This window comes from Anomaloglossus baeobatrachus, chromosome 5 (assembly GCF_048569485.1).
Source record: "Anomaloglossus baeobatrachus isolate aAnoBae1 chromosome 5, aAnoBae1.hap1, whole genome shotgun sequence".
Taxonomy (NCBI): Eukaryota; Metazoa; Chordata; class Amphibia; order Anura; family Aromobatidae; genus Anomaloglossus; species Anomaloglossus baeobatrachus.
The window spans coordinates 397,654,307-397,674,488 of NC_134357.1; the positions used below are offsets into that span (position 1 = coordinate 397,654,307).

At 45.4% G+C, this 20,182-nt stretch overlaps 1 protein-coding gene across 1 annotated transcript in view; it reads right to left on the bottom strand.

Annotated features, from left to right (window-relative positions):
• The window catches only part of KRT222 (keratin 222), a 119,622-nt gene continuing 99,440 nt past the window's right edge, over positions 1-20,182 (bottom strand). The window contains exons 7-11 of the mRNA XM_075350163.1: positions 13,943-14,074; positions 8,567-8,787; positions 5,577-5,647; positions 4,417-4,534; positions 1-3,102 (exon numbers count right to left, since the gene is read on the bottom strand). Of these exons, the coding sequence (XP_075206278.1) occupies positions 2,889-3,102; positions 4,417-4,534; positions 5,577-5,647; positions 8,567-8,787; positions 13,943-14,074 (756 nt within the window). The 3' untranslated portion in view covers positions 1-2,888. The remainder of the gene's footprint in view (positions 3,103-4,416; positions 4,535-5,576; positions 5,648-8,566; positions 8,788-13,942; positions 14,075-20,182) is intronic.

A 20,182-nucleotide genomic window follows, 5' to 3' on the forward strand; every position in this document is an offset into this window, starting at 1 on the left:
GAATGTGCACAATTGGTGGCTGACAATACTTTTTTCCCCACTGTATCAGTGGCTCCAGCGTACCTGTTCTGTCAATGGGGTGTCTGAGGTAGTCTGAATCCACCTCCTGCTTTATCACAGGCTGCTCTATTACTCCCCCATGGTTAACATTACAGATGTGTCCATCCGCAACACAAGCTCACCAGAAAGTCAGTGCACAGTGAGCATAGCAGAAACTCCTATTAGGTTTGTTATCAATACATAAATGCATATAAAACAGACAAAAGGCAAGAAGTAATACAATATAATCCCAGCCTTTACATACAAACACATATATGCATGGCATACATTCAATGTTAGGTGCACTGCACTGGTGTATATATGGATTGCATAGCCAGACTGGGAGTCAAAACTCCAGCACAAAGACAAAGTCTGAAGATATTTCCCAACCGCTGAAATAAAGGGTAATTATCATGTTTGGATGAGAGGTAGGGGGGAAGAATTCATAATATTTATGACTTTTTCTAACTTATTAAACTGACTTGTTGCATAATCTGATCACAGCTGAGTGGAGCCTCAATGTGGTTTAGTTATGGGGGGCTTAATAGTTGTTTGTTATCCCCCTTACCCAAAATGATTGCCCCTTTACCAAGTAATGTATTTTTGAATAGGTGAAACCAATACAGTGGAGTTAGATATACACCATAGATGTAAGCACTATTCACCACTAGTTATGTCACTATTACCATTAAACCTGTTATTTACCTTAAAAGCCAATCCAGGATAGATAGTGGTGCTACTGGCTATATATGGCCAACAGTCTAATCTTTAGATCAGACTAAAGCCCCCGTCACACATAGCGATGTCGTTAGCGAGATCACTGAAACGTCACAGATTTTGTGATGCAACAGCGACCTCGCTAGCGATCTCGCTATGTGTGACACATACGGTAGCAGCGACCGGCACCCCGCTGCGATATCGCCGATCGTACCTGAACGTCCTGGTTCATTTTTTGATCGTTGGTGTCCCACTGGACAGCATGCATCGCTGTGTTATTGGTTTGTCTTTTCAATGCCCATCAGAATAGCTGCTGTGTGAAAGGGTCCCAACGACTGCCAAGGATCGCCGTATTGTTGCTGCGTCGTTTGACAGCTCACTAGTGACCATGTAGCGACGTACCAGCGATCCTGACCAGGTCGTATTGTTGTCGGGATTGCTGGAACATCACTACGTGTAACGGGACCCTAATAGGCGATTGAGAAGTGGCTAAAGAATAGTGAACAGTTCCCTGAATTGCATTTCCATATACACTGATGAGCCTATATGTAAGGGGTTATTAAGCAGAAAACGCTTGAACCCAACGCTCCATAAACTAAAGCCGCCATCTGCAGGTGAGACAGAACCAACAGGAACTGAAGTGTAAGAGGTGTGTTTTCTTAGAAGGAACAGACTGGTCAGGAGACAACTGTGGCACAGTTAAAAAATATAAAAGGCTGGACTGGCAGCAAAGGAGGAAGAGATAGCGCCACAACTAGCAGGGGAGTGGATGTGTGCACAGCTGAGCAGACTCGTATCGACTGTACAAGAGGAACCCGAAGGCCAAATACCATTTCCAGAGGAACCCGAATACCAAACATCGTTTCCCGAGGAAACCGAAGACCAAACACTGAACACTGTCTCCAGAGGAAGGCCAGACTTGATGGTCAAGCTCCGAAGACAGAATACTAATTACCGCCTCCAGAGGAACACCAGACTTCACAGTCAAACACTGAAAATAGACTACTGGTGACTAGGAAATGATCATTCACTCCAGTGAAGTGTTCAAATGAGCCAGGCCGATGCTTCCCACCTTGAAGCACAGTAGCAAGAAAATATAACTAATTACCGAAGTTAGACTGTTGACACAGTTAATTGTAATGCAATTGTTTTCCTGCATAAGCGTATACTGTGTCTAGAAATAGGGTGACACTGACGCTCCTCTGACAGACATCCTGGGATTGGGTTAACGCTAGTGAAATCGGTTAACTAGAATATTTAGTTCTTATATATAATAGATCAGTTGGTTGTTATCCAGCATATTGCCAACTGTGAATTGATATGCCTTGGCTTGAACGTTTGTACCACTTACTGATTGCCTATTCCCTAACTCCCTGTAATGTAAAATAAATACTTGTTGTGAGTCACCACTGAGTCTCCTTTCTTGTGTTGTTGCATTCCTGGTACCTTTTTACATAGAAGCCCTATAATGGGGATGGAGAAGTTTAGAGAGGACCTGTCACTTGCCATATATGTACATCTGTCTCTCTGTATGTCTGTCTGTCTGAATCTGGTGTTACTTTTTTTTGGTTCCTGTGTCTCTTCATTCTTGATATATGGCCCACACTTTTCTGTCTATACATCTAGTGGACATTGTCTTCTCTTATTCAAGACTACACCAACGTGTAAACCAGACTAAATTTATAAATCGTGAAGATGTGGCCATATTTTAGAAATGAAGAGGTGTAAGAAAAAGGAAACTCCAGACTCAGGAGAACAGCGGCTTTAACATCAGGTAAACAAAAATACGGTACATATTTATAGCAAATTATAGGTCTTTACAGATGATTATGGAGCATTTGCAGTGGATTGTAGCTGTTGGCAACAAATAATTAACATATGTTTATTTTATACTTTCAGCTAACTTATAGGGAAAACCTCAGGTGAACTATAGATGACTGGAACAGTAAAAATAAATACATATACGATACATATAAATCATAATGAACTGTAATATTTGCATCAAGAATGTGTTTTCATTTTCCTCCTAGATCCAACACGACCCATTGTCTTGATACTGTTAGCAATATTACCACATTGTTACGTATCATCTTAACTGTCCTCCTTTTCTCTTTGGATTGGTAGTTGTGAGGTCAAGGACTTATGGTAGGAATGCTACACGAGCGTCTCATGATTAACCGGACCTCTATGTCAGGTAGATCGTCCTTTTTGGTGTGGGAACATGCCTCATCCGCAGCTGCCAGGTGGAGGTCAAATCTTAAAGATACCGATTTCTTTCTCAGTTTAGGATTGTCCTTGAAGAAGGAGCCTTCCCATTGTTTGATCATTTTGTCCACTTTTTCTGTCCTGTAAAGTGGATATATGAATTTACACAATAGTTCAGAATTACCCTTCAGTGATGGCAACAACTGCCATGGCATTGAATTACTTGATTGTTACTCTACAGCTTGTTGCGTCTGTAAGGCTATGTGCGCACACTGCGTTTTTTATACCTGCGGATTTACCCGCAGACTTTCCGCTGCAAAATTAATGTGCATGTCACTTTTTTTCTGCAGGTACCTGCGTTTTTTGCCATAGATAATGGTAAAAATCCGCAGGGACCAACCTGTGGAAAAAACGCGGCAAATCCGCACCAAACCACGGAAAACCCGCATGCGGAGTTCGTTGCGGTTTTGGTGCGTTTTTTTTTTTACCGCAGATGCGGGATTCTTTAAGAGGGTCTGGATTTTCCTTGATAAAAAGTCACTTTCTAGTGCGCACATAGCCTTAAGGTGTTTAGGAGGATTTCACATTGATATGATCACTGTAGTCCTGAGAAACCATTCTGTGTGGCTTTATCTGGTACTGCAGCTCTGCGCCCTTTTTATTTGTTCACTTGAATGCTCTGGGCTGTAGTACCAGACACAGCCACACAACTAAAGATATTGCTATGTCAGTAATGGAGGCCACAATGTGCCAAGTAGTGTTGCTGCCTAAGGCTATGTGCGCACTAGAAAATGGACTTTTCTTAAGAAAAATCCATACCCTCTGGCAGAATACCGCACCCGCGATTTGCGGCGGTTTTGCCGCGGGTTGGTCCCATCGGTTTTTTACCATTATCTATGGCAAAAAACGCAGGTACCTGCAGAAAAGAAGTGACATGCACATTAATTCCGCAGGTAAATCTGCAGGTATAAAAAAACGCAGTGTGCGCACAGCATTTTTTTATACCCATAGGTTTTGCTGGGGAATAACTGCAGAAATGTTAAACATACTTTCTGCAGAAAATCCGCGGCAAATCCGATTTGATGTCTCTTGTGCCTGTTTTGTCCTGAGGAAGGGAGCAGAGCCTCCTTAAACGCGTAGACCAGACCTGAGCATGAAATAAAGTAACATTAATTTCTTCATCTTCATGAGTGGTCGTTTGCGCGGTATTGAAATCACCCTTTCCTTACTAATTTCTACATGCACTTGATGGAAGCAGCCCTAGTGCCTGGACACGCCCCTAGTGCACTTCCAGCCCGATTTGTATATGGCTCTAAACCAGATTCCTCACGACTGGCACATCGGACCTCTATAAAAAAAGGTATCATTATTGGGGAAAAGTACTAAACAATACCACTACTTCCAAAAAAAAACCCAAACATGTTGGCAGGTTCCATGTAATGATTGAATACTTACTGCACCGTGCCTGTGGCCTCCGCTCCATCTTCTGCAATATTTCCATTAAATATTGCTTGATTGTTATCTTGCTCTTCTGGTGACTCCCTGTAAAGCTTTGAACTTTTTTCCACGTGGCCTATAATAAAAATATTATACATTTAGTAACTTACTATGATATTTCTGTCTTGATTGAATTTTCATATTGTTTTTAATAACTGGACCTGTTACTAGATATAAATAAAGACAAAGCACGAAACCACCAGCTCCAACACATCTTCCTTGACCTTCCCATAGACATATATCTTATATGTCAATGTTTTATTACACAGAAGAAAGAAATGTACATATTGGCTGACTTGGGTCAGTTGTGAGGGCCTAATGGACTAATGTTTTCGGTGTATCCCTCCTATATTGTTTGGATGTATCAGCAACAATAGGATTTGTATAGGTGACTCCACTAAACATTTATCACCAGTCCAAAGGTGCTCTGCTCACCAGCCGAGCCAATGTTCTGTATTATGCTACAGGTCACGAGTTGCTTCTCAGCCATCTGGTCCTGCACTAGTGCGGGGAGGGGCCTGTGTCCAGGTGCCTCGTTCCAGGTGAGTGCTCGGCTTCTTTAGAAAGCAACTTCACCCGGAATGCTGGCATTCATAGTTCCTGCTCTGGTGTCAGTTCTCTGGCTCCCGTGAGTTTTGTTGTTCTGATCTTGCCTCCCTACCCCGGACCTTTGTTACTCTTCTCTGCCCATGTCCCTGACTCTGACGGTATCCCCCTGGCTTTTGACCTCCGGCTTATACACTGACCTCGGCTCCGCTCGCTCCATGTGTACCTTATCTGACTTCCTGGCTTCCGACCTCTGCTTGTACCCTGACCCAGGCTCTGCTCGTACCCTGTGTACCTTATCTGACTTCCTGGCTTCTGACCACCGGCGTGTTTGACTTCCACCGGTGTGTTTGACTTCCCTGTCTCTAGTAGCTCCTAATGACATCAGTGGCGTATCGTCACAAAAAGTTAGTAATTGAGTGTCATTGCTAAGGGGTCTTACTAGTTATTACTTCAGGGGTCTTGACTTCCACGTTCCTCCATAGTGAGGAGTTAGATGGAGCCTCAGTTTACCATTACCTCTGTGGCTCCAGATATCGAATTCATATGATCACCGCTCCACTCACACTCACCTGTAGGTAGAGTAAAGCCTATTTTGCTTGTAGATGATTTGGGTTCCTGAAGTTGTCTAGTGTCATATAACCTATGAATAAAAATAAGTCAATGAAGTTCTTTTGATAAATAAACCATTAAAAAATTAAAGACTTTTTAAAATTATTCACCAGTTTACATGCCAAATGTGTTGGCACGAAGAAACATGCCCGGTTTTATGCTACACTATTAAAGTGTTAATTGTGAGACCCCTTTCAGATCCATAATGCTATCTTTATACTTTCTAGTCTGAATAGTGATGTTATAGTAGATGTCTGATTTGGAGAATCATTTCTAATTTAAAAGATCTCTTGACATCAGTAAGATTCTGGTGGAAACCTCTCAGCAAATGTATAATCTTCCTACAGCACCCGCACAGGGCAAATTAGGCATTACACAGTAGGTTGTTTGTGTCTGTGTAAAGAAGGGTACGTCTCTGTAAGCACTCTATACTCTGGTTATGAAAGGAGGATCCTGATCAGTGGAACAAATTCAATTACTTCTGATTTCCCTTTTAGGTATTCTAATGTATTCTAACCTGAACAATTAAGTGTGGACAGTGATTTAAATGGGATTTAGACTTCACTGTACTTATTACTATAACTTTCCCAAAGAGCATTGCCTGGCATCTCAGTCTCCTTACACAGCTTGGTGATTTCCTCACAGCAAAACTTTACCCCCTAGACCTTTGTGGAAAGGCTTTTCAACCAGTCTGCCAGTCTCCTATTTTGCACTGATGAGGGTAAAGTACCCAGAAACAGCTGTTTGCAAAGAGAGATATTTTCATTTTGACTGAATATAATGCTTAATGCTTGTGTTTGTTTACTTTGGGATACACTATGTAACATAGCATCATCTAGTTTTCCTCCTTAAAAAAAACTTTACAACTAATACATGCTGTATAATCCATGGGTAGTAGCAGATATGCAACCATGGCTGTTTTATCTCAGCTAGGTACAGTCATATGAAAAAGTTTGGGCACCCCTATTAATGTTAACCTTTTTTCTTTATAACAATTTGGGTTTTTACAACAGCTATTTCAGTTTCATATATCTAATAACTGATGGACTCAGTAACATTTCTGGATTGAAATGAGGTTTATTGTACTAACAGAAAATGTGCAATCCGCATTTAAACAAAATTTGACCGTTGCAAAAGTATGGGCACCTCAACATAAAAGTGACATTCATATTTTGTAGATCCTCCTTTTGCAAAAATAACAGCCTCTAGTCGCTTCCTGTATCTTTTAATGAGTTCCTGGATCCTGGATGAAGGTATATTTGACCATTCCTGTTTACAAAACAATTCCAGTTCAGTTAAGTTTGATGGTCGCCGAGCATGGACAGCACGCTTCAAATCATCCCACAGATGTTCAATGATATTCAGGTCTGGGGACTGGGATGGCAATTCCAGAACATTGTAATTGTTCCTCTGCATGAATGCCTGAGTAGATTTGGAGCGGTGTTTTGTATCATTGTCTTGCTAAAATATCCATCCCTGCTTAACTTCAACTTCGTCACTGATTCTTGCACATTATTGTCAAGAATCTGGTGATACTGAGTTGAATCCATGCAACCCTCAACTTTAACAAGATTCCCAGTGCCGGCATTGGCCACACAGCCCCAAAGCATGATGGAACCTCCACCAAATTTTACTGTAGGTAGCAAGTGCTTTTCTTGGAATGCCGTGTTTTTTTGCCTCCATGCATAACGCCTTTTTGTATGACCAAACAACTCAATCTTTGTTTCATCAGTCCACAGGACCTTCTTCCAAAATGTAACTGGCTTGTCCAAATGTGCTTTTGCATACCTCAGGCGACTCTGTTTGTGGCGTGCTTGCAGAAACGGCTTCTTTTGCATCACTCTCCCATACAGCTTCTCCTTGTGCAAAGTGCGCTGTATTGTTGACCGATGCACATTGACACCATCTGCAGCAAGATGATGCTGCAGGTCTTTGGAGGTGGTCTGTGGATTGTCCTTGACTATGCTCACTATTCTTCTCTGCCTTTCTGATATTTTTCTTGGCCTGCCACTTCTGGGCTTAACAAGAACTGTACCTGTGTTCTTCCATTTCCTTACTATGTTCCTCACAGTGGAAACTGACAGTTTAAATCTCTGAGACAACTTTTTGTATCCTTCCCCTCAACAACTATGTTGAATAATCTTTCTTTTCAGATCATTTGAGAGTTGTTTTGAGGAGCCCATGATGCCACTCTTCATAGGAGATTCAAATAGGAGAACAACTTGCAAGTGGCCACCTTAAATACCTTTTCTCATGATTGGATACACCTGCCTATGAAGTTCAAAGCTCAATGAGGTTACAAAATCAATTTAGTGCTTTAGTAAGTCAGTAAAAAGTAGATAGGAGTGTTCAAATGAAGAAATTGTTAAGGGTGCCCATACTTTTGCACCGGTCAAATTCTGTTTAAATGTGGATTGCACATTTTCTGTTAGTACAATAAACCTAATTTCAATCCAGAAATATTACTGAGTCCATCAGTTATTAGATATATGAAACTGAAATAGCTGTTGCAAAAACCCAAATTGTTATAAAGAAAAAAGGTTAACATTAGTAGGGGTGCCCAAACTTTTTCATATGACTGTATGTTTGAATCTAAAATGCTGTGGTTTTGCCGCCGGGGACTGAGCTGCGAAGTAGACCAGCCAGTCAGGTGGTTCCCCGATGGCTTCTCCCCACCCAGTGCCCTGGAGTGACAAGTCTGCATATAGGCAGAGTCCTGTCATTCCCGGGCAGCGGGCAGGGAGAAGCCATCAGAGACCCATCTGTCTGGCTAGTCTACATCGCGGCTCGATCCCTGGCTGTTATTAAAGGTTGTTTTTCTCTGAAATGCCGCAGCGTCACTGAGTTGACCATACATAGCGGAGATAATACATGCTGCCCACGGATTGCGCAGCATCTATCAGGTTCTCTTTAGTAATGGATGAGTATAGCTTAATTTAGATAGGTGCACCTTGACTCTTCACCCTCCAGCAAGCTGCGATACGCTGAGATTTCCTGCTCCAGCTTCATGTTGGTATTGAGGAGCATCTTGTGCTTCTGTAGCTGTGTCCGGACTCCTTCTCTCACCTCTTGGAGCTCTTGTTGTAAATCAGCAATCACAGCAGACAGAGCCTCCAGCTGCTTCTGGTGCTGCTGCTCTGTTTCAAGTAGGGTGAACTTTAGACTTCTTTCCTTGAAACAATAATAGATAATGCATTTAAAGGGATGCTCACTAGAAACACAAAATCACTATCTGTCATTTTGTTTTTAGGTTCTACAAAATCTGAAGCAAGTATGTATAAAATATCTTTATGTTGCTTTATCACCATGACCTACTATGGCTATGTCTGCTTCTGTCACCAGGTGCCTTCATTTTCACTCTAAGGGGTACTTTACACACTGCGACATCGCTGCCGATATATCGTCAGGGTCACGTCGTTAGTGACGGATATCCGGCGCCGGTAGCGACATTGCAGCGTGTGACACAAATGAGCGACGATCAACGAGCGCAAAAAACGTGCAAAATCGTTGCTCGTTGACACGTTGTTCATTTCCATAGTATCGGTACTGCTGCAGGTATGATGTTGTTTGTCGTTCCTGCGGCAGCACACATCGATATGTGTGATGCCACTGGAACGACAAACATCTCCTTACCTGCGTCCACTGGAAAAGGAGGAAGGAAGGAGGTGGGCGGCATGTTCCGGCCGCTCATCTCCGCCCCTCCTTTTCTATTGGGCGACGGTTCAGTGACGTCGCTGTGACGCTGAACGAACCGCCCCTTAGAAAGGTGGCATGTGGGGCAGAACCATACTTGGAAATTTCAGATATTGGGCCTAGAAGCTCCTTGGTGTTTATTTCTTATTGGATCGCTGCTATATACCCAGCTTGCACTATATTCTTTTTTTATTTTATTATTGCCCCAATCTTGCTCAAGGCCTGATTGACTGATTACCCAACATCTGACCTGGCTATCCCTTCTGACTTTAGCTTGACATTTTTGCCTCTGTTTTTTGTCTTGTTACTCCAGTTACTGACCCAGATAGCTAGACTTATCTAGCCTCATGCTCACTTTTTCTGCCAGCAGACACTGCTTGGTAGCTAGCCAGGGGACAACTGTGTAAGCCAAGATACTTACACAGTATCTTACACCAAGATACAAGGGTTAAAGGGAGAAGGTCGGGTTTCCTCTGGGAACTGCTACACAGAGTGGCTACCTCCAAGTTTGTCCTAGGTAGCCTTTTTTGAGCTAACAGCCTCTGAAAGACAACACTTCATTTGTATTTCACATTGATTGTGGTCTGTGGATGGGAAAGTATACAAGCCATAATGTCACTTCAACCTCAAGAAGTTCTTATTGAAGGGTTTGAGCCCTATGATGCTGTTAGTTTAGATCGCTCTCTTCAGGATTTGCAGCCAAAATGCAGTTAAATGGGTTGTCCACCACTTTTACATTGATGGCCTATCCTTAGGACAGGTCATCAATGTCTGGTCAGGTGGGGTTCATCACCCCCTCATCACCTGCTCATGGTGCCGGCTCAGTTCCGGAGCTGACCTGTCAGCTGATAGTGTCCATGGCTGGGTACTGCACAACTGCTCCAATTCAAGCAATAAAAGGCGGATGTGTAGTTCTTGGCCGTGATCACTATCAGAGGTTGGGGCAGCTCTGGAACTGAGCATTTTCAGCTTTCTACCGGCACCGGCACCAAGAACAGCTGATAGTCGGGGGTGCCGGGTGATCAGACATTGATAACCTATCCTGAGGATAGGCCATCAATGTAAAAGTAATGGACAACCTTTTTAAGTTAAGACAGTGTGTTCTGAACTTACCGTGCTCATCTTCTGAGATATTCTGCTCTGGTCGTCACCGCCACTCTGGTGTTCTTGGGTGAGAAGTTGTGTGTTTGTGGCCAAAGTTAGGTTGAAGGATATTTTTCTGATTAATGTATTGGATCAGCTGACAGGATGGATTCAGCTGTAAATTAGCGTCTCTGGCATTCTTTTTAATTTTATGTTTTTGTTTCTATTCTATTTAAGTGCATCCACTTCAAAAACCAAATCCAAACACCCTTCAAATATTCTTATTGTCAATTCAATGGAAATCCTCATTGCTGTTCATACATTACAAGTTTTTTTGAAGAATATTTTCAAAACTGCCCTCTGTAATCTGCTCCAAAACTCACAATGTCTAGTTATAAGGCTTAAAAAAAACATGTGTAACATACCAAACTTTCCAAAACTACTTAAAAAATGCATCAGATCTGAAAACCCCATCAAATAGTGCATGGATTACTGATGAGTATTTTTCTTGAAAACCACATTGTTTTTTTGGGCCTAGAGATAAATCTGTGGCAGATCTGTGGTTGCAGTGAAATTGTGGACAATCAGTGCCAGGTTTGTGGCTGTGTACAAATGGAACAATATGTCCATGATTTCACTGCAACCACAGATCTGCCAAAGATTTATCTCTGTGTGTGATGGGGCCTTTAGGCCTCTTTCACACGTCCGTGTCTCCGGTACGTGTTTGGTCCGTTTCCTCACGTACCGGAGACACGGGCACACGTAGACCCATTAAAATCAATGTGTCTGCGCTCATGTGCGTGTTCTGCCATGGGCCGTGTGTCCGTTTGGATCATACGTGTGCCCATGTGCTCCACACGTAGACATGTCCATTTTTCTCCGGCATCACGGTTGTCACACGGACCGCAAACGGACCACACGGAGGTGTTCCGTGTGACACGCACCGGAGAAAACACACGTGTCTGAGAAAAAAATAACAAAACTTTACTCACCTTCTCCAGCCCTGCTGTCTCTGCCGCTGCTGTCACTTGCTGCCGACCGCCGCTCATTATGCTCATTGAATATTCACTTCACTGCGGGCCGGAAGCAGCAGCAGCGGGGAGTCGACCGGACCGGAGACCGAAGATCAGCACCACGTACAGCAACGCCAGGGACAGGTGAACAGAAATTTCCCGTTCTCTGTGTGGTATCACGGATAACACACGGAAAACACACGTGTGCCATAAACACGGCTCACGGAGGGCAATACGCACCTTTGACACGTCCGTGAAAATTGTGCGTGATTTTCACGGACGTGTGAAAGAGGCCTAAAAAAACATATCTGAACACTACCTGGGGTAATAGTCTGGACTGTTCTCACCCAGCTATTTCTTGGCTTCTCCTTTGAATTAACTGATAGATGCCCACTCTAGTTCGTCCTCAAAATGTGTGACTTGATGACTTGTCTGTCTTGGACTCTGACCACTGTTTACACATGTGTCGCGGGCGGGGAGGAGGGTGCCGGCACCGCGCTCACCCCTCTGCTGGGGTCCGGCTGCTGCTGCTCAGTGGTGGCTCGAGCGGTGGGCCGGATCCCGGGGGTTCTCGAGCGGCACTCCTCGCCCGTGAGTGAAAAGGGGGGTTTTGTTGGGGAGATTGTCCGTGACGCCACCCACGGTTGTGGTGATTTGTAGCACCACCGCTGCTCAATATGGGGATCCCGGGAGTGGTGATGCGGAGCAGCCAGGTGTTGTGCTGCCCCCTCCGTGGGTAGGGGTTGGTGATCCCGGGGCCCGGTGATGGGGTGGAAGGGTGCAGGGCCTGGTGGGCGCAGGGATGCGGGGCAGCGCTGTGCCTTGCGGCACTGTGGTACTCACTCAGCCTGAGACGTTGACACAGTTTTACGGTAAACCACACGGCTGGAAAGACGGTTCCCACGGACGGCTGCACTTGCTCTCCCAGCAGGTAACGGTGATGTCCCTCTGACCTGCACCTGATGTTTCTAAGTTGGTAGCGATGGGTTCCCACCGGTAACCCGCTCCCCGGCTTGGATATGGGCCGGAGGAGCCCTACTTTGCCCGCAGACGCTGGCTCTGAGGAGCTGGTGCCCTGGCGGTGGCGGTGTTCCTCACTAATGGTTGGACGGTTGTCTTCAATCGGGACTTGGTTGTTGGGGGATCGACGTCCCCTTCACTGACGGATTCGGCAAATTATGGCGACTCCTAGCCTTGCCGGGGTCTGAGAGGCCCCTGCCCTGGTGCTGACTGTTCTTCGTATACTGCTCCAGACCGCCGGGCCACTACTCGACCGCGGTCCTTCCAGCAACCTCCGAGCAGTCCTCCTCCAGACGATCACCGCTGTTGCTGACCTTGCTGACCTGTCCTGCACTTAGCTGGACTAACTTCAGGTCTTTCTGCGTTCACTTTTACTCCTTTTCTTCTTTGCTCCACTACCACTTCCCTTTCACTTAGCTCCTTTACCACTTCCTTCTACTTCACTCCCCTGAACTGCACGGCCTGGTTCTTCCCGCCTCCAGGGCTGTGTACTCCTCGGTGGGCGGAGCCAACCGCCTGGCCCACCCCCTGGTGTGAACATCAGCCCCTGGAGGAAGGCAACAAGGATTTTGGTAGCTTTGGTGTTCCTAACTGGGATGTAGGGTGTGGTGGTGTGATGACCTGTGACCCCTGGCTTGCCCAGGGCGTCACATTCCCCCTTAGCAAAATGCAGACCGTCCGCGGGCTGCCCGTCCAACACCATTTTTTTTATTTTCTGTAAATGTAAAAAGATAACATATATGGGGAAGTGCGCAGCATGGGGGATGGAGCACGATGGGGAGTGCGCAGCATGGGGGATGGAGCACAATGGGGAGTGCGCAGCATGGGGGATGGAGCATGATGGGGAGTGCGCAGCATGGGGATGGAGCACGATGGGGGGTGCGCAGCATGGGGGATGGAGCACGATGGGGGTGCACACCTCCCTCCAAAACACACACACACTGCCACACGCGCACCGCACAACACACCACACACACACTGGGAACCACAAACTCCGCCCTACACAGACACCCACACACACAGACCACGCCGCACACACACAACACCCAACACACAAACACCGCAGCATACACAAATATACGCACATACTGCACAACATACACACATTGCACAAAACATACCTCCCCCAAAACACGCACATGCACCCCACACCCACACCCACACAAACTGCGCAACACACACAGCACCACACACAGACAACACTGCAGACACACAGCACTCCACAAACAACACAATACACACACAGCGCTCCACACAAACAACACCGCTCTCACACACCCCCACACACAGACAACACCCAGAACATTTACAGCCCCTATACAAACACTTGGCAACTGCACACAACAACATCTATATATATAACAAAAATCATACATTAACTACACAATAAATTCTAGAATACCCGATGCGTTAGAATCGGGCCACCTTCTAGTATAATCCTATAATTTAGTATCCTGCTTCTTTGAGGCAATGTGCAACATTAAGTTGAGGACGGCTCTGTTATCAGTAATACTCACCATTGCTTGCAGAGATTCAATTTCAGCCTGTAGGGTTTTCCATTGCTTCCTGGCTTCATAAAGACTGGCCCGGGCTTCCCTCAGTTCTTCTTCATCTTTCTGCATTTTCCGCCGGGCTTCTTCTTCTTCCAGCTGGATGGAAATGAAGTGACAGGATCATAATGTATCTGATCTGCGAGCACCATAGGTCAAACGATAAGCACTGTAGACTGACAGGGAAAATTAGACAATGACAGATGACACATATCATCTCAAGGACACAACTTCTTTAATATTTATATTTCTTCACCTCAAGGTTACTGGCACCCGCTCTGACAAATCTAAGAATAATAGCAGCAGATATATTGTATATATTCATGCGCTATGGATGGTCAACTCATGGATGGAAAACTTCATCATTTCCCTCCAGGATAAGGAAAAAATACAGTAGTATTTCTTTAGCACAGCATCTATGTGACCATAAAGGAAGGGTCATGAGTTACTCTAGATTATTAGACAGCTATAGAAACCTACTGTATATAAAACTCTGACCCCTTTGCACAAAATCTGAAAATTAAACTCTTCAGTGTTCACATTGTGCTGTCTACTTAGTAATGGCGGTGCAGGTTTAGTTGCAATTTTGTCCTGTTTAAGTGAATATTCTGGAAAAGCTGTATAACAAGCAATATGGCCACTATTTCGGAAGCCACATGGATTGCCCAGCTTTTCCAACACCTACTAAGCTGAGTGGCAACGCCTCCTAAGATTGCACTTGCTGTTATGATATTATATCCCACGCTGCCAGGATCAACCAGTACTGATGACACAAGGTCATGAACAGATACTGTATTCTATCCCTTTAAAGGCCGCTTTACACACTGCGATATTGCTAGCAATTGCTAGCGATGTCGAGCGCGATAGCACCCGCCCCTGTCTTTGTAACGATATGGGATGATTGCTGCCGTAGCGAACATTATCGCTACGGCAGCGTCACACGCACATACCTGTGCAGCGACGTTGCTTTGACCGGCAAACCGCCTCCTTTCTAAGGGGGCGGTTCGTTCAGCGTCACAGCAACGTCACAGAAGCGTCACTGAACCGCCGCCCAATAGAAAAGGAGGGGAGGAGATGATCGGCCGGAACATGCCGCCCACCTCCTCCCTCCTTTTCCGATGGACGCTGGTAAGGAGATGTTTGTCGTTCCAGCGGCGTCACACATAGCGATGTGTGCTGCCGCAGAAACGACAAACAACCTCGTTACTGCAGCAGCAACGATATTTGGGAAGAGGGGGGCATGTCACCGATGAGCAATTTTGAACGTTTTTGCGACGATTCGAAATCGCTCATAGGTGTCACACACAACGACATCGCTGAAGTGGCCGGATGTGAGTCACAAATTCCGTGACCCCAACGAGATTGCTTTAGCGATCTCGTAGCGTGTAAAGCCACCTTTATGCGGGCATCACACGAGACGATCTATCGTGCGATATATCGTTGGGGTCACGGTTTTCGTGACGTACATCCGGCATCATTTATGACGTTGTCCCGTGTGACACCTACGAGCGACGCAGAACGTTCACAAACCGTGTATCGCTGACACGTTGCTCATTTTTAAAAAGTCGTTTATTTTTCTTTGCGCCGGTTGTTCATCGTACCCGGGGCAGCACACATCGCTCCGTGTGACACCCCGGGAACGATGAACACAGCTTACCTGCGTCCCGCGGCTCTCGCTGGCTATGCGGAAGGAAGAAGGTGGGCGGGATGTTTACGTCCCGCTCATCTCTGCCCCTCCGCTTCTATTGGCCGGCCGCTGTATGACGTCACTGTGACACCGAACGTCCCACCCCCTTCAGGAAGTGGATGTTCGCCGCCCACAGCCCACAGCGACGTCGCTCAGCAGGTAAGTGCGTGTGACGGTGGTTTAACGACTTTGTGCGCCACGGGCAACTAATTTCCCGTGACGCACAAACGACGGGGGCGGGTACGATCACTCGTGCGATCGAACGATAGATTGTATCGTATGACGCACGCATTATTCTTCATATCAGATGTGACGATTTACATTACAGTTCCTGGAATGAGTCCTAAGCTAGTCACTGTGGACTGTAGATTTTTCGCTTTTCCACCTAAGCATTGAATTCTATCCAATCAGATCATATCCTAGTCAGCCCAGTTAAAGAATACCCATTACTTAAAGGGAACCTTTCAAGTCCCATATGCCTTGTAACCTACAAGCAGGGTGATGCTGGCCTAAAAATCCCTTCCTACCCATCCCTGTGTTGTAATATTGTATAAAATGAATGTATAAAAAACTTTTTTATAACTTACCGGTACATGTTCCCTATGTAAATGAGCAGAGGGACTAGTCCCCAGGGCGTTGCTTCGCCCCATCTAGTTTGCCTTTTTTCCGTGGTATAACGCCCCTGTGGGCGTGATACCATGGATTTATATGAATGACATCACCGTCAGCTCCTGGGAATCCCGCGCGTGCGCGCTTCTCATTTGCGCAACCTTCTTAGCCGGGTTTACGCTTGTCTGCTTCACAAGTGCACTGCACATGATCTGAAGGCTCCTGCACTTCCAGCCATGCACAGAGTGTGTCTAAATCTGGCAAGCAAACACCCGGCTAAGAAGGCTGCGCGAATGAGAAGCGCGCACCCGCGGGATTCCCAGGAGCTTGATGGTGACGTCCACCATGTAAATCCATGGTATCATGCTCACAGGGGATGGGTAGGAAGGGGTTACTAGGCCACACATCACCCTCCTTGTAGGTTACAAGGCATATGGGACCTGACAGGTTCCCTTTAATTTTTTATTTAAAATGTTTTACTCCCTTACACATCCTGCAGATCAGTAGGGGTCCAGAGACGCCAAATGATTGGTAAAAAAAAGAACTGTTCAGAAGTCTGCGACTTGAGCATCTCCAACATGTGTGTAATACATTATCTCTATGCAGGAGTTGAATTCAGCGCTTCTTCTGCCTGTTGAGTAGTGTGCTTCAAAGCAGTTTTTTTTTTACCTTTTGGTTGGCTCTCAAGACTTAAGGGGGCTTTACACGCTACGATATCGTTAATGTTTTATCGTCGGGGTCACGTTGTTAGTGACGCACATCCGGCGTCATTAACGATATCGCAGCGTGTGACACTTATGTGCGACCTAAAACGATCGCAAAAGCGGCCAAAATTGTTTGCCACTGAGAGGTCGTCCTAAAACAAAAAATTGTTTACCTCTCATTAGCGATGTTGTTCCTCGTTCCAGCGGCAGCACACATCGCTGCGTGTGACACCGCAGGAGCGATGAACATCTCCTTACCTGCCTCCACCGGCTATGTGGAAGGAAGGAGGTGGGCGGGATGTTACGTCCCGCTCATCTCCGCCCCCCGCTTCTATTGGACGCCTGCTGTGTGACGTCGCTGTGATGCCAAACGACTAGCCCCCTTAGAAAGGAGGCGGATCTGGCCAGAGCGACGTCACAGGGCAGGTAAGTCGTGTGACGGGGGAACGTGATTTTGTGCGCGACGGGCAGCGATATGCCCGTGTCGCACAAACGATGGGGGCGGGTACGCACGCTAGCGATATCGGTACTGATATCACTAGCGTGTAAAGCCCCCTTTAGACCTCCACCAATCTGCTGGGCATTTTGAGGGCTTAAACAGATTTTTAAAAAGTCAATTTACATGCTGGACATGGAAATATATGGCTCACCATGGAAGACGTAGATGAGCTGAATCCACTTTGAAGAAGTCAATTGTTACCTGCTTGCGGCTCAGTTGTAAAATACCGATTTGTGATGTCCATATTCTTTTCAAGCTCTTATGTCTTAATGAATCAACTTCTTTATTCCTTATTATCTTATTATATTTGTCTGTCAGCTTTAGGATTTAAGACTATCTAGAGCAGGAGTCCCCAATCTGTGGCTCGGGAACCACATGTAGCTCACTTGCCAGTGATGAGTGGTTTGCGGCTGTCTGCCATCTTGGTGCATTACCACCAGGTCTAGCAAACAGCTATGGGGAGCAGGTCTTCAGATGGTGAATTAGGTGAGTAGACCCACACAGAAGAGCAGATGTGGATGTGCATATACTGGCATTGGGGGTTTGGACATAATTTAAATATTGTAAGCTGGAGACAGGATGATACTACCTGTCAGATGAGGTGCTTGAAGCTGGATGTGACAGTGTGGTGTGAGTTCTAGATACGAGAATACTGAATGGGGGTATAGTGGAAGCCCCTGGATCTTGGTATACAGCGTACATGTTATTTCTGTGGAAAAACCTGAAGGTATTTCATACCATTTGCTATTGTATATGGTGCATGTGTGTCAACAAGCACTACTGCATCAATCATGACCTAGGTATCAAAGGTATCCTGGGTATCAAAGGGACTAACTGGTCCTTAAATGTGTTGACTCATCTACTCCTAATATAATAACTAGACCAATAATTTGTGGTACCTAGTCCCCGAAAGGGCTGAAACCATGGCAGACCACGCCATGCAGCTGCCCACCCCATGCAGTCACCGCACCATTCAGTCACTGTTGATTATAGTCATTCGGCAGAGAGCCGTTGACTCCCTCTTCTACTATAGACCCTGTGCACCTTAGTGCAGCAGGCGCAATGGTGTTACTAGATCACACCTGCTGCGCAGAGCCTCAATCCACACACAATACAGAGCGGAGCATACATCGAGGCAATAGGTGAATAGTTGTTTTTTTCAGCCAGTACTTGTAGGGTGAATCTGTGAGGGCATCTTAATGTGTTGGGGGCTATAGAAGTATCATAGTATGTGAAGGGACTATGGGGACATCATACTGTGTGTGGAGGGGCTGTGAAGCTATCATAGTGTGTGGGGGCAGCTGTTCATCACATATACAGTTAGGTCCAGAAATATTTGGACAGTGACACAATTTTCGCGAGTTGGGCTCTGCATGCCACCACATTGGATTTGAAATGAAACCTCTACAACAGAATTCAAGTGCAGATTGTAACGTTTAATTTGAAGGTTTGAACAAAAATATCTGATAGAAATTGTAGGAATTGTACACATTTCTTTACAAACACTCCACATTTTAGGAGGTCAAAAGTAATTGGACAAATAAACCAAACCCAAACAAAATATTTTTATTTTCAATATTTTGTTGCGAATCCTTTGGAGGCAATCACTGCCTTAAGTCTGGAACCCATGGACATCACCAAACGCTGGACTTCCTCCTTCTTAATGCTTTGCCAGGCCTTCACAGCCGCAGCCTTCAGGTCTTGCTTGTTTGTGGGTCTTTCCGTCTTAAGTCTGGATTTGAGCAAGTGAAATGCATGCTCAATTGGGTTAAGATCTGGTGATTGACTTGGCCATTGCAGAATGTTCCACTTTTTAGCACTCATGAACTCCTGGGTAGCTTTGGCTGTATGTTTGGGGTCATTGTCCATCTGTACTATGAAGCGCCGTCCGATCAACTTTGCGGCATTTGGCTGAATCTGGGCTGAAAGTATATCCCGGTACACTTCAGAATTCATCCGGCTACTCTTGTCTGCTGTTATGTCATCAATAAACACAAGTGACCCAGTGCCATTGAAAGCCATGCATGCCCATGCCATTACGTTGCCTCCACCATGTTTTACAGAGGATGTGGTGTGCCTTGGATCATGTGCCGTTCCCTTTCTTCTCCAAACTTTTTTCTTCCCATCATTCTGGTACAGGTTGATCTTTGTCTCATCTGTCCATAGAATACTTTTCCAGAACTGAGCTGGCTTCATGAGGTGTTTTTCAGCAAATTTAACTCTGGCCTGTCTATTTTTGGAATTGATGAATGGTTTGCATCTAGATGTGAACCCTTTGCATTTACTTTCATGGAGTCTTCTCTTTACTGTTGACTTAGAGACAGATACACCTACTTCACTGAGAGTGTTCTGGACTTCAGTTGATGTTGTGAACGGGTTCTTCTTCACCAAAGAAAGTATGCGGCGATCATCCACCACTGTTGTCATCCGTGGACGCCCAGGCCTTTTTGAGTTCCCAAGCTCACCAGTCAATTCCTTTTTTCTCAGAATGTACCCGACTGTTGATTTTGCTACTCCAAGCATGTCTGCTATCTCTCTGATGGATTTTTTCTTTTTTTTCAGCCTCAGGATGTTCTGCTTCACCTCAATTGAGAGTTCCTTAGACCGCATGTTGTCTGGTCACAGCAACAGCTTCCAAATGCAAAACCACACACCTGTAATCAACCCCAGACCTTTTAACTACTTCATTGATTACAGGTTAACGAGGG